General features: G+C 40.6%; 2 protein-coding genes across 3 annotated transcripts in view; both read left to right on the plus strand.

Moving 5' to 3' along the window:
- Positions 1–61: 61 nt before the first annotated feature.
- Positions 62–12,058, plus strand: MDH1B (malate dehydrogenase 1B). Of its 2 annotated transcripts, XM_036421718.2 has the most exons (10): positions 62–177; positions 1,190–1,302; positions 3,496–3,630; positions 3,830–3,972; positions 4,589–5,085; positions 6,293–6,434; positions 8,327–8,490; positions 9,893–10,032; positions 10,343–10,394; positions 11,930–12,058. In XM_036421718.2, the coding sequence occupies exons 1-10, from the start codon at positions 156–158 to the stop codon at positions 12,007–12,009; spliced, it is 1,488 nt and encodes a 495-aa protein (XP_036277611.1). In that variant the 5' UTR covers positions 62–155; the 3' UTR covers positions 12,010–12,058. The 2 variants fall into 2 exon arrangements, with proteins under 2 accessions (XP_036277611.1, XP_036277610.1); XM_036421717.2 differs by lacking the exon at positions 11,930–12,058 and having other exon boundaries at positions 10,343–10,634.
- A 3,322-nt stretch (positions 12,059–15,380) lies between these two features.
- DYTN (dystrotelin) overlaps positions 15,381–24,672 on the plus strand; it is a 48,581-nt gene continuing 39,289 nt past the window's right edge. Inside the window, exon 1 of the mRNA XM_036421128.1 lies at positions 15,381–15,450. Within this exon, the coding sequence (XP_036277021.1) occupies positions 15,381–15,450 (70 nt within the window). The remainder of the gene's footprint in view (positions 15,451–24,672) is intronic.

Below are 24,672 nucleotides of genomic sequence, written 5' to 3' on the forward strand. Positions count from 1 at the left end.
GCTATGCATGATGGTGCACCCCAACATCTTAATCTTCCCTGCGGGGCGCCAGATCCCGCGCTCCGCTCCAGAGTGCGCCTGCGCCGCGTCCTTGGCAACGTGGTCGCTAGGAAACTGCGGAGTCCCGGTGTCTGCCCAGGGATCAAAGCTTCTCCATGGCCAAATTCGTGCTTGCGGGTGAGTGACCCCTGCGTAAGCCCGCAGATCACTCAAAACACCAACAATCGCTCGCCTCCTAGAGCTGCTTGACAGTGATCTTAGCTGGCTTCTGTTTTAGCAACTCCAGCCTCTCTCTATATGGACCACCTCAGGCTTTCTGACACAGTGCATGCACTCAAGGATGATGATTGGGCAGGGACCCTGTGCAAAACACTGCCAGGCACTGGGTAGATGGGGAGGAGGTTGATGACTTATAAGTCTCCATGGGGTCAAAGAACTGGTAATTGTGGTAAATGGTGGTAATTGGTAATTGCGGTAAATGGGGAAGAATGCTATAGAGAGACTTTTGCATGTGGCCCCTGCCTGTCAGACAGCCAATCCCATGCACATTGGTGGCTTTAACTTCCTGTGTGTGGATGGCTACATCTTAAGCCCTTACATAGGCTTGCACTTCAGACTTACACATGCAACTGCCTGCTGCTCACATCCACTTAGATGTGCTACAGATCCCTCCAACTGCACTTATCAATGAACTTATCACCTGTGATTTCTCTCTGCTAAGCTCAGGGTCATCAACTCAAGCCAGAAAGTAGAAGTTATTCCAGATTCTTCTCTCCCCCTCAGCTTCTCCTCCCACCACAGTATTCCCACCACATACATCAAATCCACATGTAATTCTACCACTACTCTTCACTTCACGTTGCCTTTTCATAGCTACTAATGAATAGTTCATTGTTAATAGTTCATGTTTAATTAGTAGCATGTAAGCCTTTTAGAGGAAGTGAGATCTAACATAGTACTGGAGGAGAGTAAATATTCAATAGTCTTTTTTCCTTCCCACATTTTATTACTTAAGATTCTGACCTTTTTACCAATACAGTAAAAAATCAAAAACTTTATATGGTGGTAATTTATACTATAACTATGTTGCCAAAATGTAACTACATGATTAATTATATAGCATATACTTAAAACTGCATGAAACTTTCTGTATGACAAAAGGAGGCATTGCTAACTTGAACTCTTTTAGGTAGAGCAGATGACCCATATTATGCTAAAGCAGAACTCCTGGCAGACTATTTACAGAAGAATCTTCCTGATTTTCATATATATAAAATTACCCAACATCCTCATGATTGGGAGGTAAGAAGCCTTTACAATTTATTAAACTTACACATGCTCACAAATGTTTCTAATTTGATTAACATTAGATAGTATATCAGATAGGCTTCCAGTAATGAATGTTCATGTATGACTGATATTTTACTACTAATAAAATAAGTCTCCACTTATCAGTTTTAAATTATTATTTTTTTCCTAAAACCTATTATAATACACAAGGCCCTAACAAAAGAGAATAAATTTGCCTCCCCACCCATCCCTGACACTCAAGAATCCAAGGAACTTTTATTGCACTTCTTAACTCTTCATTCACCTTCATATTGATTTCTAATGGCACAAGGTGCTTGCTTACTGAAATACCCTTCTTTGGGATTGGGTTTTCTCAGAAACAGACTGAGATGAGGATTTGGGAACAACATCCTGGGAAGGAATGAGGGCAGCAGCACTGGGCAATGGAAGGAGTTGAACTGCCATCCAGCTGCAACAAAGGGCTCGGCCAGTCATACAGGGAACTTGGAAGCTGGGTTAGCCTTTCATAGATACCCCCAAATAGGCAAGGAGGCTGGGCTTTTGAACTCCCCCAGCTAACAGTCACGGCTGCCTGCTGCCCAGGGAAGGTGTTTAACATAAGTCAAGGGAACTTCCTTCTGCTAAAGCCAGTTCCTGGAAAGAGACTGGGCACTGAGCAATTGGCAGCCAATACTCCTGGTGGCTGAGGGATTGAGTGCCTGGGTCATGAAGGAGAAATCTGAACTGCCATGACAGGACCCACCACAATGCACCCGTTGTGCTTTTTGGGTCCACGTGCTCTGTGTAATAGGTTCACACCATCTGGAAACAGCTTGTCCAAGATTCTGGTTGGCCTCTCTCCCTAGGAAAACTTTACAAGAAGGTTAGTCACGTGAAGTATAGTCTCTAATATACATCATTTCAGGGCTGCCACGAGTACTCGTCACCTTTCTTTTCTACTGTCCTTTCTAGAATCCCCTTACTCTCTGCTAGTCTAAATGACTTGTTAGGTGTGGTGACCAATACCTGTATCCTTACGGGGCCTGCACCCTAGTCTCCATTTCTTTATCCACTCTTTCATGAATATTTTCCTAAGCTTTTTAATCCCTTCCATCGTTTCCCAAGTCAGTTCTGGCATTTCATGGGCGTCATCACCTTCCCCAATCTTAGGAAAGTCATCCTAGCAACATGTTATCACTCTCTTCCAAGGTCTTTGCCAAGGTGTACACTCTTGAACTGCAGAAAGAGTGACTAATATTAATAAATTCTCCCTTGTCCAACGTTATGTCCCACTCTTGATTCAGCATCCTCGGGGGCCAGTCCCATACATATTCTCTCATGTCTTGCCAGGATATCAACATGCCCTTGATGCTGAAGGTCCTTTTGAGTAGAGGCCCTTTATCCCATAGATTCGGTACTTCATTGGGCAGACTGTGCTGTAAAATAGAAGGCCATGGTAGAATCTTCACAGCAGCACTGTTTGCTTTAAGGTGGGATACAGACAGATTTCAACATCAGAAGGGAAATGTGTTTCTAAGGTTTTTATGTGTTAAGGTAGCATCTTTACACATGCCTCCAACGACAAGAATGCAATTATGCATTTTACCCATAAGAATGTTTTGTCTATCTCTACTCAGCTCTTGTCATTGGAAGACTTGATCTATACTAACCAAATAATGACTTAAGATTTTTCTAATAAGTACTGTCAGAAATCCCTGGGTAACTTTTAGCTCATTAATTTAATCTGAGCAATATACACTATATCCAGAGATGTGGAAAGCAATATCAAATTTATACGATATTAGAAATTCCCTACAACTGGAAATAGCTCAGATAGAAGAATAAGGGGGATATCAGTTAAGCTTTTTTTTTTTTTTTTTTACATCAGTTGAGTTGGAACACTTGGCTTATCTTTAACATAAACACTCCAGGTCTCCTCAGCAAAAGAGAGCAACCTCCTGTGCCTTTATTTTATCAGTAGATTTGAAGAATATTCTTTCTTATTTGATTAATTTGTTATTTAACTCATTACTATTTTTTTTATATTTACATTTGACAGTTTAAGCTACCTAAATTTTATGTATATTAAGTAATGGCAAAAAAAAAAAAAAAAAAAAAAAATCCAGTATTTTAGTATTTGAATTCTAAAGTTTGAATTCTGGGGTCTATTTAAAGTGTGACTGCCCTTGGAATATCATTCAATAGGAGTGGCTGAAAGATGTGTGTGAAAAGAATAAATGGAGCCACAAGAGTTCCCCCATCATCTGGAGGGAGCTGCTGGATCGCGGAGGAAAGGGCTTGCTTCTGGGAGGATATAATGAGTTCTTAGAGCATGCCCAGGTGTGTAAGTTAAGTTGATTTATCTGTTCAAAACATTGTCAAACTCTCACATTGTTTCATTTTTCCAATGCCTTGCTTTCTAAAGTCTCCTCTCAGCTCTTTTTACTCCCTTCTGGCTTCACACAAGAACTTTCCATTACAGCTATTACCCACTAATTGTCTTCTCTCAGGGGCTGACTTTTTCTTTTGCCATGGTTAGCTTTACTACGGTGTCACCTCTAGCATGACAAGTGAGCTGATGAAGGCGATTGCTCTGGAGAACATGGAGGCTCATATACAAAAAGAGCTGGAGAAAGAATCCCTGAAAGACCTCGATGAACCCTTTCAGGTCTGGATCACCAGGTGGGATAATCAAAGCCCAGGATTCTCAAGGTTGGCTGTTGATATTTGAAAGGAGGAGGGTGTGGGATTTACTCCACGATAGAAGATCTGAATGTTAAGTTTGAGGTTGTGTGTGTGTGTGTGTGTGTGTGTGCACTTCTATCTCTCTCTCTCCCTTCCTTTCCTCTTTGAAATCAATACAAATCCTATATAATAAAAGGCTAATAGGCAAAGCAACCAAATGGCCGTCACTATGATGCTCACTCACCACCAGGGGGGGCAGATGCTCAACACAAAAGCTTCCCCTCTGGTGGTCAGTGTGCTCCACAGGGGGAGCACCTCTCGGCCAGAAGCTGGGCTCAGGGCTGTCACAGTGCTGAGGATGTCCTACAGACAGCTTAGGCCCACTCATAGGGAACGGCCTAAGCCATCAGTCAGACATCCCCTAAGTGCTTGTGGGCTGTGAGAGGGCACAGGCGTGCTAAGGGATCACAAGTGCATGAATTTTGTGCCCCAGCCTCTCTCTATATATTACACACACACACACACACACACACACACACACACACACACACACATATAAGTTTAAAAGGGACAAAAGCTTTAACCATTGCTAATCCTGCTTTGCACTTGTTAGTGCATCTACCCCTGCCTGCCAGAGCCTCATCCCCATCCTGACCAGCGGGGAGGTGTTCGGCATGCACACGAAAATCAGCATAGCTCTGTTTGACAACGAGCAGGCGGAAGACACCCTCCGCCACCTCGCCATGGACACGCAGGACCTGGTGTCCCCAGTGCTGCACAGCGTCTCCGTCTGCACCAGAGCGGAGGAGGCCTTCCGCCAGGCCCACGTGGTCATCGTCCTGGACGACCCCACAACCAAGGAGGTGTACACGATGGAGGAGTGCCTCCGGAGCAGGTTGCCTCTGTGCAGGCAGTACGGCTACCTACTGGAGAAGAACGCCCACGCCTCGGTCCAGGTCATCGTGGGAGGAAAAACCTTCGTCAACCTGAAAACCTTGCTGCTCATGAGATATGCCCCGAGCATCGCGCGCAATATCGTGGCCGTGGCGCTGGGGGTGGAAGGGCAGGCCAAAGCGGCGCTGGCCAGGAAGTTGAAAACATCCCCCTCATGTGAGTGAACCCTTGACACTGTGCTTGTGTTTCCAAGCAGCACGGTTTCTGAGCAGCTGGGAGGAACCCTGTACCCTTCTAAGAAGCCTTTTGGAGTCTGGGGTAGGAAGTGTGAACCCCATACAAAGAATTTCTTAGTGTGTGATTTGTGTGATTTGACTACTGTGCAAACTTTTTTTTCTTTTAAATATATTTTATTGCTTTTTTTTTTTTTTTTTTTTTTATTCCAAGAGGAAGGGAGAGCGATAGAGAGCTAGAAACACCGATCAGCTGCCTCCTGCACACCCTGCACTGGGGGATATGCCCGCAACCCGGGTACATGCCCTTGACCAGAATCGAACCTGGGACTCTTAAGTCCCCAGGCCGACGCTCTCCACTGAGCCAAACTGGTGTCAGCAAACTTTTTTTTTTTTAAACTGGCTTTTGTGACCACCTGACTTTGTCCATCATTAAATGATAAGGTGTATACTTTGCAAGTAATACTTTGAAACCTAATATTCCATTTATCCCCCTGTGATCATAGTTAAAAACATCATCAATGTTTTAAAAAATAATAATAATAATTTTCAAACAGTACTCTAAGGCAGTGTTTCCCAACCTTCTCTCATGATGAGAATCACCTGGTGGAGTTGTTAAAACACAGATTCCTGAATCCCAACTAAGAAGTGCTAAACTAGAATTTTTGAGAACATATAGGTAAAATTGCATACCTAACTTAGTGCTCTGTATATAAAATCTGTCTTAGAGCACTAGTTAAGTATACAATTTTACCTATATGCTCTCAAAAATTCTAGTTTAGCACTTCTTAGTTGGGATTCAGGAATCTGTTTTAACAACTCCACCAGGTGATTCTCATCATGAGAGAAGGTTGGGAAACACTGCTCTAAGGTAAGAAAGCAGGTTAACGAAGTCAGGACCAAGGCCAGCGGTATAGTTTTCAGCAGCAGTATCTTCAGGGGGCATGCCAGGATTCCTGGATTTCATTTGTATGCCCATACCATTTAGAGAGCATCAGGAAGGCTCTCCAAACCCTGATTAAGGAGATGAATGAGCCACATGATTTGCACAGTTTTAAGCAGCATAAACTTAGATCTACTTTATAGCAAAAGGACTAATCCTCAAACAAGTGCAAAGGAAAAATAGGCATCACGCAATTTTGTAGACTGTTGTTCATTATTAGGTTAACTTTTATTTCTTTTCTTCACAGACATCAAAGATGTGATAATTTGGGGTAATATTAGTGGACATTGCTATGTTGATCTGAGAAAAGCCAAGATTTACAAATATGAGAGTGCTATTTGGGGACCTCCTCACTTTTCTCGCCCTATTTTAAGCTTGGTTTTTGATAGGTACTGTATTTTTTAAGTGAAGTATCCTAACCATGTTGAATAAATGTTTAATAGTTGTTGTGATCTTTTAAACCATCTTGGAAATATTAGGACAAAAATAACTTGACATTGTTCATACTCATCTTTGTTTATGCTCTCTATTGAAGAAACATAGAAAGTTCAATAAGATTTCAACTAGTCAATTCCCACCTACACTTTATTTGGTTTTAAAATTGTTACATTTCAGATTATCCTTAAAGTGGCTCACAAAGTCTATTAAAGTAATCTCTAAAGCAGGTATAGGTAATGTGAATCTCATCCTATCTAATAAAAGAGTAATATGAAGATTGAACATCACTCCAACACACAATATGGCTGCCCCCATGTGGACACAAGATAGCCACCATAAGATGGCCAGCAGGGGAGGGCAGTTGGGAGGGACCAGGTCTGCAAGGGAGGCCAATTAGTGTAATCAAGCCCTCAGGGGAGGGCAGTTAGGGGTGACTAGGCTGGCAGAGGAGGGAAGTTGGGGGCAAACAGGCTGGCAGGGGAGCAGTCAGACATCAATCAGGCTAGCATGGGAGTGGTTAGGGTGATCAGGCTGGCAGGCAGAACTGTTAGGGGAAATCAGGAAAGCAAGCAGGGGAGCAGTTGGGAGCCAGCAGTCCTGGATTGTGAGAGGGATGTCCGACTGCCCATTTAGGCCCGTACTTGGATTGGGCCTAAACGGGCAATTGGACATCCCTCGAGGGGTTCCATATTGGAGAGGGTGCAGGCTGGGCTGAGGAACACCTTCCCACCCACCCCCATGCACAAATTTTGTGCACCGGGCCTCTAGTTTACTATAAAGGCAGAGATATGTATCCAGGTTGAAATTAGTCGACCAGTTTCAAGAGCAAGGGATTAAGATGAGCACACCCAGGCCCCGCTGGGTGTGCTGCCCCAGGAGAAACAGCATGCAGAAGTGGTGAGGAGCCCAGACCCGAGAGCCAGCACACCTGAGCTGACATTCTCATGCAGCCGATGATTAGCTAGCTGTATGACTTTAGAGAAGTTACTTCACCTCTCTGCTCCTCAGAGTTTTCATCTACAAAGTGGAAGTGGTCATACAGTAGGGGACTTACAGGGTCATTGGGAAGATTACAAGGGTTCATAGTACAGGCAAAGCCCTTAGAACTGTGCCCACCACAGTCAACCCTACCATGTGCTCAGGGACAGGAGAGAAGGGGGAGGAGAACCTTTGAAGCATTTTTCACCTCTTTGCAGCACTTTCCTTTCTAATGGCCCTCCTTCCCCTTCCTTCCCTTCCTCAGACCCTAGAAATCATATGTCTCCAGTTTCTCCTCTCAGAGCTGGTCCCTCTGCATTTGTTGCCTGGGTAGGGGCAGTGTCTAATGGAACTGCAGCATGATGGTTTATCAGGGGCAGCCATTTAGTGCTTGCTCTCCAGCTGGACTATTCCCCATCTTGAAACCTCAGATTATAAAGACAAAGTTATCTCTCTAGTTCTTAGTGTAAATAATTCAACATTTTATGATGTTATTTTATTTAAAATGAATACCACCGGTTCCAAGTTAGTATCTACATAGGATAAATTCTTCATCATGAAAGTAACTGTTCTTGCAGCCTTTGACCTCTTTTCTGTGTTCCATTTTTATATTATCATGTCTTTAGTTTGAAACTCTGGGATTCTCATTATTTTTCTATCATTATTTTTCAATCAACTTTTTATGGGATTGAAGAAGCTTAAAGAAAGGACAAAGGAAGTTGTATCTCTATTTTGTGGAGATGATGATGATGATGATGATGATGATGATGATTATTTGTACATAGGTTCATTGACCCAGGGAGCAATCTTTTTTAAATTTTCACTTCTCCCTTTATTGAAAAATTGTTTCTTTCTTTTCATATAGTGAGTGGCTACACAGAGAATTTGTGACAACTCTTAAAGAGTTGACCGCCACAGGAAAACAATTTGGAGCCATGCTAGCTGCACACAGTATAGCCACTACATTGAAATACTGGTACCATGACTCACCGTATGGGGAGATAGTGTCCTTAGGAGTACTGAGTGAAGGTAAGCCTGGGTCCTCCATATCTTGTAATATTGAAAAAAACCTCCATGTATACCTCATACTCCTATGTCTGTGTCCCCACATACTATCCATTAACATGATCTATAAGCTGTCTGGGTTTTCACAATTTCATAATTGTGTTCCTTATATTTCTTGAGTGTTGGAACCACCAACCTCCCCATTCTTCCAGTTACTACTGTGCAGTTCAAGGAAATTTTTCCAAAAGCCCCCAAGTCAAATTAATCTCTGTCTGCCTTTTGTGTTCACCTGGCACTGTGTTCCTCCATCAGAAAGCATATTACCTTCTGCCTTTATATCTGGTGTGGTTAGATTCATATGTTCCCTCCATTAGAGTGTGTACCCCCTGCAGACAGGGCTTTGCCTGGGTCTCCTTCCTGGGTAGACACTCAGTGAATCTTGTTCAATTTCAGTTACGATGTATGAACATCCCCTTTGTGTGAATTCAAATCAGCATATTACCTTTTTAGTGAAATAGATATTTTAAATCTTACCTTTATTTGTAGAAACTTTAATTAATTGCTATAGGAACTCATCAATAAACAATGTGATATTGGGGAAAAGGAGCTTGTAGTCATTGTCTCCCTGGAACGATATAGGTAAACCTTATATGTTGCCCACCCCAAAAGCTGTCTCATTATAGAAAGTAGACCGTGAACAGAGGACCTGGGAAACCCGCTGAGGAAGTTTTTTGTTTTTTGTTTTTTTTTATCCTAGTTTCTTATCTGCATTTATTTTGCCTTTGTAGCAATATTTTTGATGACTAGATTGGCAAACATAATTTTCTGATTTGAGTAAGGCGCAGGGCAATTTTATCTGAATGTCGCTCACTTAGTAACAAGTATTGTCATTCTTTTTGTCTGGAGCGCATCCAGACTGGGAACTAGCAGCTCAGAGGAAATCAGCAACATTCCGGCTCCCTCTTGTTCCCTTTCTAGTCCTCATGCCTGAACAATAGGCCTGCCATAGTCCCCCGGAAGAGCAGAAGGCCAGACTAGACAAGGCCTGGGGCTCCTGGGCTACCCAGGGACACAAGGTAAAGCCTTGGGAAGTAGACAAAAGGAACCCAGACCAGGTGGAGAAGAAAGGCTGCATCAGCCCTCCAGGCAGAGGCAGGGGGTCTGAGCCTGCACAAAGGGATAGAGAAGAGGGAAGAGTGGTGTTCCCTTCCAAGAGAGACCCTGAAGGGGGGTGGCCAGAACCTGGACAGGTGCCCAATCTATACTTCTAGAGTGTTTCACCTCCGCCCGGGGAGGAATTACCAGAGATTTAGTCCCACTGTTACCATTAAAGCCACGTATTATGTCCGCTCCACAATACTTCATAGGCAAGACTTATTTTTCTGAGTGTTTTTGCTTTGCTTTGCTTTGCCTTTGCCCACCGCAGGCCAGTTTGGCATTCCTGAAGGGATCGTCTTTTCTATGCCTGTGAAATTTGAGAATAGAACTTGGGTGGTTCTCACAGATCTCAAAGATACTGAAATAAGTGAACAAATGATGACCAGAATGGCAAGCGATCTAATTCAGGTAAGGTCAGAATAGATCCAAGGCAACTGACTATGATAATGATCTTAAACTGATTCTCTGAGGCCAAGGCAAACATTTGTTTTCTTTGGGTTCAATTTGAATCTTATTTCGAAATCAATAAGGAACCAACACAAGTTTGAAAAAAAAAAAAAAATCAGCAGACCACCACTATTCATTTGGTTACATAATTTCTGGTATGTTAAAAATATTTGTAACTTATTTTAAAAATCAAGAGTCAAAGTGTTTTTCTATTAAAGAATGATTAATGATTGTGGTCATTTAATTCTCTCATTGTAAAAATTTTCAACAGGAGAAACTTGTTGCACTTGGAGATTTGTTACATTTTCAGCCATATCATCCAGGTAACCTTTTAAACATGATGTCCTATTGGGACAATAAAAGAGTGTTAAAATATTTGTTAAAACTGAATCGCTATTTAATATAGGTAAATAAAACCCTTATATTATCACCTTTAAACGCAATTATTGACAAAATAAATTGCCATGTTTACTGTGTTCTTTGAAATAAAACATCTCATAAGAATGCTAAAGAAATCACATCTTAAACACACTGTGGCCATATAACTTTTGTCTATACCCTATATATTAGTTTCCTCAGGCCACCATAGCAAATTACAATAAATTATTGGCTTAAAACACAAATTTATTCTCTCAAAGTATAGTTGTGTGATTCGAAAAGGTGCTCAGCTGGCTGGAGTGGGAACCTATAATAGATGCATAATTATAGTAAGTCCTGAAATATTATAGTGTACTGCCACACCTGCAATTAGAATAATGCAATTAGAATAAAAATAACACTATACTGCATTCCAACAAAATTTTAAATATTTCTCTGATGACTTTATTTGGAATAGCAAGTTTTTCCCCAAAAAGTTTTTATTTTTCTGTTTTTTCCCCCTCATATTTCTCTTGTTTTCTGGCACCCTAAATGGATGCTAAGGTAATTTGGTCATTGGCATTGAGCATGAGAATGGAAAATGAGTACTTTTGTTATTTTACTTACCATTTGGGAAGGAAGGAGGTGAATCAAAGAAATTGAGAATAATTGCAAGAAAGTGATGACATGATGAACTATAGGGGTCTAGATTAGATGAAGAAGGGAGTAATAAATATAAATAAAATTAAAAGCTGCAGGCAAGGGTGGTATTGAAAATATTTAACAAGTATGTTATAGATTCCAACCAATTAAAACAGTTGCTGTCTCTCAGAATAGATTTATTGGTAAAAACAAAAAAACAAAAAAATAAAAATAAATAAATAAAAACCCTGGCTGGGAATAGGACTGCTTTTGGTTCAGATCATCCAGAGGAGAGAGAGTTTAGTAAGGTTAAAGGTCAAAGTACCAGAAGTGAGAGGAAAGACAGAGAGCCTGCAAGGAAAAGAGGATATGGCACAGGGTGGGTTTTGGGAATTCAAGTTTCCAGGAATGGCCAAACCAAATGAAACTCAGAGGCAGCACAGAGGTGGAGGGTGCAGGCACAAAAGTCTGAGGAGCAGTTTGTTTCCCTGCATTTGACAGACCTCTAAAACTATAAATTCCTTTCACTATAATGCCTAGAGAGCAGTCATTCTAAATTTGACTCCATGGACTGATAGTCCTAAATTCCCCAAAACATTTTCTGAATGTAAATGACCTGATATTATGCTGAATGTTTTATTAACAAAGGCCAAGGTGTATATAGAGTTGATTGATCTTGAGTCTGTCACCATTGGACCTTGCCCAAAACACAGTTCCAGAGATTCCAAGATCAGGGCATTGAAAATAATCAGAACTTTGTGAGTTCGGGCATTTCTGCTTATTAACATATCAGTGAGATGATTTGTATATGAGAATTGTTTAATCTTTTCAGTTAATACTTAATTTTCTGACTCTTCAGATCATGAAAGGGCTGTCTTAACTACCACAGATGACAACAAGGAAAATCAGAAATATCTAGATGGTAGGTATATCAATTAGAAAAAGTAAATGCCCTTTTCATCCAAGACTACATTTCAAAGGAATTTGATTTCCTGTTAGCTATATCATGGAAGCTGAGTCCTACATCACCCTCATCCTATACTCAAGTATAAGATCATATTTAAAATCTGTTAAAACCTTTGAAGGAAATTACCAGATATTCATTGAGTACCTTCTATGTGCCAGTCACTGTGAAAGACACTGAGGAACACAATAAGGGAGTTATGGCTACACAAACACATCTGGGGGAAAGGGGCCATGAGAATATGAAAAGGTAAATGCTAAGACACACAATGAATTAAAAAAGCTCAATAAAACTAAGGTCAAGACAGGTCAAAAGGAAAGAAAAAAAATATATATATATATATATATGTATGTATGTATAGTCTAGAAATTTACAAGGAGAGGAAAGATTCTTGTACTGTATGGAGAAAATTTAATAATATCTTGAAATCTAGTTGTATCTAAGGTAGCTAAAGTTAGTCAAATAGGCACTTATTCAGAAACTGTGTAGTTCATTTACACAAGATGAAAACATTCTAGTGATCTACTATACAACAATGTGTGTGTAGTTAGCTTACTGTACCCTTAAAATGTTGTTGAACAGGAATGTTTCATGTGAACACACACTCACATACACACACACACACACACACACACACACACAAACTGTGCTAGGTGCTAGGCTCATAAACATATATCAGACATTGTTCTTGACCTTAAAGTGGTCACCAACTAGAATGGGAAATAGCAAAACTACCTTACTGAGAAGTGTTATGATAGAGGCTCAGTGTATAATGGGCCCCCCAAAGTGGGTCTCCTGACATAGACTGGGAGTGTTATGAAAGGCTTATAGGAAGAGACATATTGGGAGCTCTGAATCTAGAAGAATGAGTAGGAATTACTCATGTAATTTAGTACAAAGGAGGTGTACAAGTGGAGGGTTGACTAGGAAAGAGGATATGAAAAGTATTCCCACCAGAAGAGAAAATATGGACAAAGGAGACATTTCAGTGATCAAGGCATGAAGTATGAACCTGAGATAGTATAAAACTGTATTCAGAAGACAATGCATAGGGTAGCTGAGCAAGAGCAGAGAATCCAGAAAGAGGGATTAGAGTTGGGGAAAGTAGATAAGAAGCATCTGCTATTTGGTTGAATAGTTGGTTGGGAACTCAGCAATATGGTTTGTGGGTGGTGGGACAAAGCATACAATTGACAGGTGGGACAAAGCATACGAATGAACCTGCTTGATCATGGGCTTTCTAGAGGATGTTAGGTTCTTAGACCCTCTAATACATGATAATGTTATACGGACTGAAGAACTTGACTTGGAGATAAAGTGGAGACAGCGGGGTTAATTTCAGGTTTGTTTGGGGGCTATTTGTTGAAGGAGCATTAGAATCAAATATAATATTATACTTCCCATATTGTGCGTTAGGTGGGTTGTGAAAATATTTAGTGGGCCCTGAGAATCAATTTAATAACCAGCATTTTTTCTTGAACTAGAATAAAATTGATAATAAAGGATAAGGAGACCAGAATTTTTTCCCCAATGAACTAGAATTAAATAAAAAGAAAAAAGATGAGTAGAAAAGATGGTAAAAAGGTAAGAAGTTTGGAAAAGGGTAAATATTGTAACTTTTCATTTCATTATATGTGCATAAGTGCATGTACGGGACTATAATGTAAAATGCACAACGTTTGAAAACACTGTGTTAAAATATTGCACAAGTTGTTAGTTATGTTCTAAACCCAACATGTTTTATCTAGCTTTGGTTTCAGAACATAAAATTGACAATCCTGGTCTAACCCATGAGGAAGAGAAAGATCAAGTTATGCCAGATGGTAAGTCAATCTAGTTAGAAGCAATCTCTATAGCTGAGTCCAGGCTCCTGTTGACTCATTTTGAGAGTCAGAGAGCATAGTCCAGCAACCGAAGTCATTTGTAAATAATGCCATTTCTCTCTTTATATTTAGAAAACACTTTGAAGGAGGGATAAAAAATGTCAACTATTAAAAAAAAATACTGAAGCTGCTTCCAGGTCATACTTACCTCAAACTCTCCCCAAATGCTCTTGCCTCAGCTTCAGCTCCTGGTGTTCACTCCTCTCATCTTTCCCTTTTCTTCTTTGTTCTTCATTACAAAGCCCCAAAATCGCCGATATGGCAAGTCAGGGTCCTCCTCAGAAGGTGTGTGAGAGGAAGAGATGGAGAGGTCTCTCTTTTTTAAAAAAAATTATATTTTTATTGATTTCAGAGAGGAAGGGAGAGGGAGAGAGAGATTGAAACATCAATGATGAGAGAGAATCACCAGTCAGCTGCCTCCTGAAGGCCCCACACTGGGGTTCAAGCCCACAACCCCAGCACATGCCTGATGGGGAATTGAACCCTGACCTCCTGGTTCATAGGTTGATGCTCATCCACAGATCCAGGAAAATCTAGGAAAATCTAGGAAAATCTAGGAATCTTTATCTCCCCCTCTCTCTTTCTCTCTCTCTCTCTCTCTCTCTCTCTCTCTCTCTCTCTCTCTCTCTGGCTCTCTCTCTGGCTCTCTCTCTCTTTCTCTCTCTGTATAAGTGTGTGTGTGTATACACATATACATATGCAAAGTATATATATTTTTACAGTATATAAATATCTTTATGTTTTATGTAAATATTTATATTTACAAAATACATGTTAAATTTATGTAGTTAAAATTATGTAGAAGATTATATATTTGCTAAACCTGCCTATAAAAATCATATCTCCAAAATATAATAATAACCTAGACTCAGTTTTTGCTACTTCTGTACCTGAAATTCTGTAGGAGAGGGAGCTGGTGAACACTGAGCCATTGCCCAGGGGTGTATGCTGTGAGGACCAGAGCTACAGAGGGAGCTTGGCGGAAAGGCGCTGTGCTGAGCTGCTGTGTTGGACACCTGCTTGCTCATATTGTCCACAGGCCATAGAGAAGCTACTGTCATGGGTTGAAACTCCACATAAAAAGTGATGTAGCGTGCCCTAACTGGTTTGGCTCAGTGGATAGAGCATCAGCCTGCAGACTGAAGGGTCCCAGGTTCGATTCTGGTCAAGGGCATATACGTTGGTTGCCCTTGTGAGGAGCGTGCAGGAGGCAGCTGATTGATGTTTCTCTCTCATTGATGTTTCTAACTCTCTATCCCTCTCACTTCCTCTCTGTAAAAAAATCAATAAAATATATGTTTTTAAAGTGACCTAGCAGCTCACACCCTCCAAAGAGATCAAGGCATCTGGAGGAACTGAGCTAGAAGGAACAAGAGAGGATAAAATGAGAATAACTGCAAAAAAAAAAAATCAATGTGCTTTAAATACCAAAACGTTGTTATTTCAATTCTCTATGTACCACAATGGATTATTTAGATCTGAATCCTAAAGTCAGCTCGGAAGGCTCATTCAATCAAGTGGATCTCACAAATGGTAGGTGGTAGACCAAGTATTCACTAGTCTCTTCTTATTCTAGAAATGGAACTGGGTAGAAAAGATCATGTCCCTGTGATATGGTTCTTTTCCAACCCTCCCCATCACATAGTCTCAGGGATCAGCTTTGCTGACTTCTAGAACCTGGCTTCCTGCTTCTACAGCCAGAATCATGACCATGACAACCAAATCCTTCCCTTAGAATGGAAAGGAAAAGGACCCAGAAGCATCTGTGAGTCCAGATTTTCAAAGTATATAACTGAACTGGCCTCCTACTTTATGAAAACCAAGTTGATGTCAATTTCTTTGTGATTGACTAACCAGGATATTCACTCATGCTTCCAGATTTTTACTTGAATATCCAATAAAATGAACAAATCTTTTGCACCTTCCATTCTGAGAATGAAGAGTGTAATTGGGCTAAGAGTGGGGCTAACTGTGGGGAATTAGAATTTGTGCATAGTGGAGAAGCAGGACCAAGAGAGGAAATGGAACTGACAGTATAGCTGCAAACAAAATTCAAACTGACAAGCAAAGGAACCAAGAGAGACCCTACATAGAAATAGGTTGAAGTCAGCAAAGAGGCCAGGATTTACTTTTCTTATATGAAAACTAGAGGCCCAGTGCACGGATTTGTGCACTGGTGGGGTCCCTCAGCCTGGCCTGCAGGAATCGGGCCAAAACTGGCTCTCTGATACCCCCCGAAGGGTCCTAGATTATGAGAGGGTGCAGGCAAGGCCAAGGGACCCCACCCCACCAATGCATAAATCTGTGCATCGAGCCGGTTTCAGCCTGACCCCACAGGCCTGGCCGAGGGACCCCACCAGTGTACAAATCTGTGCACCAGGCCTCCAGTCCTATATAAAAGTCAGGCTCATGGCTGGTGAGTGCAATGGTGGTGGCAGGAGCCTCTCCTGCCTCCGAAGCAGCACCAAGGACCCCTCAGGTGATGTCTGCCAAGGGGGCCTGTACAGTGAGAGGGCACAAGCTGCCGATGTGTCCTGTACCATGGGAGGGCCCTCCCCCTGCCCCAGTGCATGAATATCATGCACTGGGCCTGTACTGTGCATATAAGATATTTGGTTAATCTCTTCCAGCCCTCCCCCCTTTCCCCTTCCCTCTGAGATTCACCAGTCTGTTCCATGTTTCCATGCCTGTGCATTGAGTGTCTGCCTCTGGTAGTCAGTGCATATCAGAGCTACTGGTCAAATGGTCAAATGTTCTAATGGTCACTTAGTCTTTTATATATATATATATATATATATATATATATATATATATATATATATATGTATGTATGTATATATAGATAGCTAGATAGATAGATATAGATATATAGATATAGATATAGATATAGATATAGATATAGATATAGATATAGATACCTAATGATGGCCTACAGTTCAATTTCCCTCATAGGAACCCCCTCACACATACCTCCTTCAGCTGTTGAATCAAACTGAATACAGAAATCCAGAAAACAGAAGGGAAGGGAAACAAGAGAAAAGCTAATAAAAACAAATGTTATTCATGTATTTTTTAAGTTGTTACATCTTTTTCTTTTTTCTTTTTTTTTTCTTTTTACAGAATTTGAAGGGTCATCTGTGGATATGTAACAGAGCAAATTAGACCAACTCTAAAAGTATCTGGTATTGTAATAAATATAAGAAGACACATGATGTCGGTATTTAGGGAAGAATAATAGAAAGATTTACTTCAGTCTTAGATAATATTATGCCAGACAATTAAATAAGTGACAGCACACATACACACACACACACACACACACACACACACACACACATCAGAGTTCAATTATTCTGTGTATCCACTCATATAGTTATTATCAATTTCTCATAAATACGTTGGTATCAATTGTTATTTTTGAACTACAATAAAATAATGTCACTCATTGTGCCCCTGCCTATACATCCTTCTGAGAGAACCTGCTTCCTCCTGCAGATGATACCTAAAATATGGGCCTGGGGGGCCATTTTTGATCAGATTTTCTTATCATGTTGGCCTCAATTGATTGGGCCAGGATAGACACACCTTCTTCAAGGAGAACCAATCAGATTTCCTCTTACTCTTAGAGAAAAGAAAAAGGGCCTGAGGAAAATGGATGAGTAAGTTGGTGTGTGAGTGATGGTAATGGTGGTGAACTAGAGAAGGCCACTACGTTCTGCCTATGACCCTGCAGAGCTGGCCACCACCCCCATAAAACCTGGTGTTTACTGGGTTTCCTTGGTTTAATTATCTTTACAATAAATCACAGTCTGACTTTAGCTTAGATTGAATAGGTTTCTGTTTTGTGACACTAGATGTGGCCTCAATTTTGAGAGAAAAGGATAATATTCTTACATTATACTTACACAGCGTGGTTTAAGTAAAAGTTACAGTCTTTTATTAAAGCAGTAGCAGTCAAACCAATATGCCCATGGATTTTTTTTTTTAAGCCAATCAAACCCTTTACAGATGCCAAGGAGGACATTTTGAAAGCCCAGGAGTCCTGTAAAAACTGCTGATATCTGTGCTTTCTCTGTCGTTTTAAATCGGTCTTAAGATACACCTTGCTTTCTGAAACTTCAGTGAAATATCAGCTGCTGATTCTGATTATCGTGATTCCAAACCATGACTAACATTTGCTTGTTTTCAAAGTCAGCACTTCCTTTGCTGTTATTGTGAGGAAATCCTACAGTCTGTCTGTGTAAAGACTTTGGTTGGGGTTTTGTACCCTAATCCTACTATTGCCCCTGCCTCTCCCTGTGGGGACCTCAACCAAAGGATTGTGAGCACAGGAGTAAGAACTGGTGGGAAGACACCAGGTGCTCTACACACAGCTGTGCACGCGGCGGTTGCTCCTCAACATTCAGGGCTTCTCTATTTATTTATTTATTGATTGATTGATTAAAGTATCACATATTTGTCCTCATCCCCCCCATTCCCATCCCAAACCCCTCCCCACGTGTGCCCCCACCGCCCCTGTTGTCCGTGACCACTGGTTAGGCTTATATGCATGCATACAGGCCCTTTGGTTGATCTCTTACCCTCCCCCCCACCTTCCCCTACCTTTCCTCTGAGGTTTGACAGTCTAATCGATGCTTCCCTGTCTCTGGGACTGTTTTTGTTCATCAGTGTATGTTGTTCATTATCTCCCCATGCCAAAATGGAGTTCGGTTGGAAAGTGTGACCGAGACCGAGAAATCCAAGCAGAGCTTCCTGCTCCGCTCCCCTTGAGTCAGGAGTGCCAGTCACTCAGCAGCAGGAGCCCGGTGGAAAAGCTGGAGCAGAGACCACACATCACCTTTCAAGGCAGTGGCTCTGCTGCTGAGTGAGCCACGACCAATCAGATAACCAGCTGCTTCTCTAGGAAGAGAGAGATGTGGGCGGAGTTTCTCCTCTTTGGGGGCGCTGGGAAGCATGGAGCCCATCCCCATCAGCTGTACTTCCCAGGATGAATATGAATCATGTGTCTCAGAACCACTGTAGGATGACCCGGAGGCTCTAGGAGAACAGAGCAAACTGATCTTAATCACCAAACCCACTACCACACGTTTGTCCCAGAGTAATATACAGCACAGAATCATGTCAGGAGTAAAGAACAGTAGGCTTTCCCCCCCACCCCCACTCCCACACACCTCTTTATTCATGGCTTCATTTTTTGACGTTTCAGTTACCCGTGGTTAACAGTGGTCTGGAAATAGTAAAAGAAAAATTCCAGAAACAAAGCAATTCATGCATTTTAAATTGCACGCCGTTCTGAAAACTCAAACCATCCTACTCCGTCTCTTCAGGGACATGAATCATCTAGTTGTCCAAGGTCTCCACCCTGTATACACAATCATCACATCCCTCTTTGTCATTTAGTAGCTTCTTACTTATCAGATCTACTGTTGACTTGTCACAGAGCTAGTATTCAAGGAACCCTCATCTTACCTCGTAATGGCCCGAAGTGCAAGATAGTGATGCTGGCAATGTGGACAGGCCACAGAGAAGCCAGAAGGACCTTCCTTTAAGTGAAGCTGTATAGTACAGTAAGATATTTTGAGAGAGAGAGAGAGAGAGAGAGAGAGAGAGAGAGAGAGAGAGAGAAGGAGAGAGAGAAAGAGACATTTACATAACTTTTATTATAACATCTATAATAATAAAAACATAATATGCTAATTAGATCAGACATCCTTCCAGATGTCCTTCTGGAAGACTTTCTGGATGAAGCTGGGGCTTTGAAGGAAACCCAGGTCCCAGGTGCCTGCCGTGGTGTGGCCTGAGGGAAGTCCAGTTCCCGAGTGCCAGGGGGGAAGCTGGTGCAGCAGCCAGGGGAAGGAAGGCATATTCTTGCACGAATTTTGTGCACCAGGCCTCTAGTATTACTAATATTGCTCTATTTTATCATTTTTAGTATGAAGATTCTTGAGCACCTGAATTGGTCAATGCCAGAAATCTGCTCACCTCTCCATAGGGCAGCACTCAGAAAAGCATTCCAACCTCCCTCTGTTGCTAGTACCTTTGATATATCTTGATGCAGATATAACGAAATACAAAATATTTTAAGTATAATTTCAATATGGAGTCTGCAGCGCTTAGCTTAGGTATAATTTTATGTGAGATAGCCTTGCTATCTTCCTACATTCTCTTACCTGCTCCCAGAAAATCAATAGATTTATTGATATATAAAGATAATCAATTGTTTTGCCCCCTCCTCCTGACCCCTTTTGCCTCATTACTATTTTTATCTTTTTAGTGTCCCACTTCCAGTTACTAAGAAACCAATAATGTGATTCTAATACTTTTCAAAAATAAAGAATGAATTGGCTATGCTAGGATATCATACCCACTTTTCAAAATAGATTTTTATTATCAGACATTGTAGAATAGATTAGTGACCATTTATCATTATTATTTTTTAAAATATTTTTATTGATTTCAGAGAGGAAGGAAGAGAGAGAGATAGAAAAAGAGAGAGAAAAGAGAGAGAGAGAGAGAGAGAGAGAGAGAGAGAGATATGATGATGATGATGATGATGATGATGATGATGATGATGAAAGAGAATAATTGATCAGTTGCCTGCACAACCCCCACTAGGGACCAAGCCCCCAGCCAGGGTATGTGCCCTGGTTCATAGGTGGATGCTCAAGCACTGAGCCACACCTGCCGAGCACCACTTATCATTATTGTTTTAAGTGCCTCCACTGGGACCAAAGACAGACATTCTGGCTCTCTGGGTACCACTCATTAGTATTATGCCTGTGCTTAGTTCTAAGTTTTTTGAAACACATGTTAAAATTGACTTCCTTCCTCCTTGGCAGCCTAAAGACATTATTGACAAAGTTCCTATACATTTGTGACACGTGTTTGGTTTATAACTCCCTTAGGATTAGAACATGTTTATTTTTAATCATAATCCAAACCTCTTAAAAATACATTTTTAGATTACAGTTAAAACTTATAAGGAAATGTCTCTTTGTAACAAATTATTATTATCCTTTTGAAAGCTTGCCTTACATTTGGTGCCTTTATAAATTGTGTGACAGTACCTCCGTATTTGGAAAAGAATTAATCAAATAAACTAAATTCCAGCCCAGCCGGCACGGCTCAATGTTTGAGCATCAACCTATGAACCCAGAGGTCATGGTTCGATTCCCAGTCAGGGTTACGGGCTAAATCTCTAGTGTGGGGAGTGCAGGAGGCAGCCGACCAATGATTCTCTCTCAGTATCAACATTTCTATCTCTCCCTCTCTCCCTTCCTCTCTGAAATAAATAAAAATAGATTGTAAAAAAAAAAAAAATAGACTCCAGTTCTAGATCACTCTTACCTAGATGGTCAGGAAGGAGCCTGCTACCTGGGATGGAGAGTCCTCTTACTGTTTCTAAGCGCTATCATAACTGCTGCCCTTCAGAGCACCCAGAAGATTTCCTTGCCTCTCCTACACCTGAAATTAATACGGAAACAGAGATGCTGGAGTGGCATTAAATTATTCAAGATCTTTATTACTAATGAATGCACTTCTGTGGGGCCCTTAAAAACAGTGTAGATTCAATGCCACTGGTTTGCATGCAGTTGCTGGGCCGTCGGGAATGCCACATCTGGGAATCTGTTATCACTCAGCTTTTCTTCTTCCAAAACTGCTGAGTAATTTATGCAGAATGTTTGACTAAAATGATTCTTCAAGGACGTGAAGAAAGGTAAGGACCTGGAGTGGAGGCAGGGGGATTGCATCACCACGGTCATGTTGATGGTCAGGAGGCTGGTTTTTCTGCACCTGCTGAGGGCTTCAGGAAGAGCTTGGGGATCATTTTTGCACCAAGAAGGGTTCTTACTGATTCCACTTCATATGACCTTCCAAACAGATTTTACTTGAATGTATTTGAAATTTTTTCCCCAAGTTTTGACAAATCTGTAATCACTATTACTGTTATATTTTTAAAGACCAAATGTTATCAGTTTTTGCTTCAGTTTCTCTCTTTTTAAAATACGATTCATCTGTCCAACAATTTGTCCTTAATTCATTCACTAGAAGGGGGAAAGTACTATTTAAATTTGATTATAATGATTATAATGTAACTTTTTAAAAAAGTTTTCCACGGCTCATGTTAAGAAATGTCTTTTTAAAGAATTGTATAATGTTTTCTTATGGCATAGTCCATTTTTTTGTTCAAAGCAAACACATACACATATATGTGTTTATATATTGAGTTGGAACAATAGTTACAACATGTAACAGTAGCTAGCTAATTTACTAAAATTAAATTTACTAAAAGGAAATAGTGACTAAATTCTACACGTAGAATTGTGTGGCAACATGTTTAAATGTATGTAATATTTGTCAGGAATTTAATATGTAGAATTGTTAATTTTGTCCTTCAAAATTCAAGTAAAACTACATTTTGTTGAGGTAAGAATCCACTTTACTCTTGAAATGATAATGCATCAAAAGTTCTAAGTAGTCATGGTATTGGTTTCAGGAGCTGTTCTCAGTTTCTGAGATATAGCTCTAAGTCCCAGAGTATGACCTGTATGAGAAGCTTCTACCAGTCTGGTCCTTATTTCTTTCCTCCCAAAAAACTATAGAGTCTTCCTAAACATCTCGAGTTCTTGTTCCACAGGTGAAACAACTTTTAGTTGCCTGTTTGTTCCCCTAACCCTATTCTTCACACTGCAAAACCTTTTCTGCTTAAAATGTTGGTTTATTTTCAGTTTGGAGGACCTTCTTGCCATCCACCCTTCCAAGAAACTCTTGAAATGGACACAGACAATCAAGGTGAGCATTTTTGTCAAGTTTCTGAGCATAGTTTGTAAACAAAAAAATTAGGCACAGATGTTATATTTTCAGACTTCTGAGTTGTAGCAGAGTAGACATTTGGCAAATTTTTGGCTAAAAAAGAGACTATTTGGTGAATTAAAAGACTTTTTCTTCTAAACAATGTCGGTGTGTGTGATTCTCAGCATCTGAAAGGGGTTCAGGAATCTGGAAAAGGGGCTGCTGTAAATTAATCAAGAGTCCAGAGACAAAACATAATTTTGGAAGGCATTTTGGGGAGCCAGAGAAGACTGAGCTAAAGAAACCAAGTTCTCACTCTGGACCCCTTGCTTTTTATTAACAAAAATTGTCCTAAGTCAAAATAGATATACATTAAAGGCAAGGTTTAGTATACAGAATCCATTGTCAGATTGGGGGAACTGCCTTTGGCTGTTCAGGTAGTTGGCCAATAGGAGGTAATAACATGTACATTGAAATGCCCTCAGTTGTCTGGCAGCAAGCAATCATCTATGCAAATCGTTAGGTGTCGGAGAATGCCCTTAGCCATTCCAGATGATTCAGAAATTCATATTTAAGAATATTTGGTCTATTGTCAACAAAGCACCCAAATAATTTAACAAATTACTTGTTTTCAATATAATTACATTTCAATTACAAGTAGCTTATTTTTAAATTATTCTTATAATTTACTGTTAAAATGATATCACTGTAGAAATGTTCATTCAGGGGTTAAGTTCCCAGTACTATGTGGGCCCAAAGTCGGGAGAAATATCTCACAGCTATAGTTATGTGAATATTTGATAAACAAATGTGGGGGAACCAATCCCCCTTTCTTTTAACACATCTGAATGCCAGCTTAGGCCCAGGACTGGTCTAGAACATTTTTATTGGTGGGTCTAGTTGCAGCCCCTACTTGAAATCTAGATTGTTAATTTTACTTGTTCTATATAAAATTCTATAATAACTCAAGCTATTTATCTAAAACAACAAGTTGAGTAATTCAAGTTATCTTTGGGTTTCCCAAATTTTAGACCCTCATATTAATAAGCTTAACACAAAACAGTAGATAATGTATTCAAAGCCAAATTCTCTGTTCCAAATATGTGTTTTTTTAAATTTAGTGTGTAAGCATCACATGCAGGGTTGGTTAAAAGACTGGGATTCACCTACAGAGTTAGTGCCCCAGTTGGTCCAGGGTGGGGTCCAAGAATTCATTTCCACAAATTCCTGATATTGCTCATCTAGGACACTGATGATACTGACGTTGCTCATCTGGGATCACACTTCGACAACCACTGACCTAAAATACCTATTTCTGAATCATCAAAATAGATTATGGCAGCTGAAAGTGATTTTATTATATTTTTAGTATCTGTAGAAAACGACACATATTGATTTGGCTAAACAAAATTAGGCATCATTTAAAGCAAAACACATTTCCCAGTCCAGACTATATGTAACTTGCATTATTTCTATAAGCATCTAAAAGTACTTTGTTCATAGCTTTGGGCCCAGTATGTCTAGTAACTTTTTCCTTTCTTGAATTTCTCCCACCAGCAAGGGGGTCGGGAGCCTTGAGGAAGCTGGGCTGTGGTGAAGGCCCTGGGCTGTGCATACTTTCCCGCACGGCGCTGTATTGCAGCCGGCCACACTATGCTGCGTCACTTCATCAGATGACACTGCAGAACAGAGCCTGACCCGAGGGGGATGGGCCAGATGGTAGAGGAGCTAGAGTCACTCTTCCTCCAAGAGCAGCACCTGGAACCTGCAAGACCCCTAGTTTACTGATTCTCTGTATTCATTTGATACATCTGAGAGCATAAAATGGGCCAATTTCTAGGAGGAAACAATAATATTGGGTATCATGCTTTTGTAAAATATTTCCAGGCTATTATTATCTCTATTCCCAATTTGTTTTACTTCCAACATAGAGCAGAGATGTTTCTCACTTCTCCTATGCTC

This window comes from Pipistrellus kuhlii, unplaced genomic scaffold, assembly GCF_014108245.1.
Source record: "Pipistrellus kuhlii isolate mPipKuh1 unplaced genomic scaffold, mPipKuh1.p scaffold_m20_p_7, whole genome shotgun sequence".
Classification (NCBI taxonomy): Eukaryota; Metazoa; Chordata; class Mammalia; order Chiroptera; family Vespertilionidae; genus Pipistrellus; species Pipistrellus kuhlii.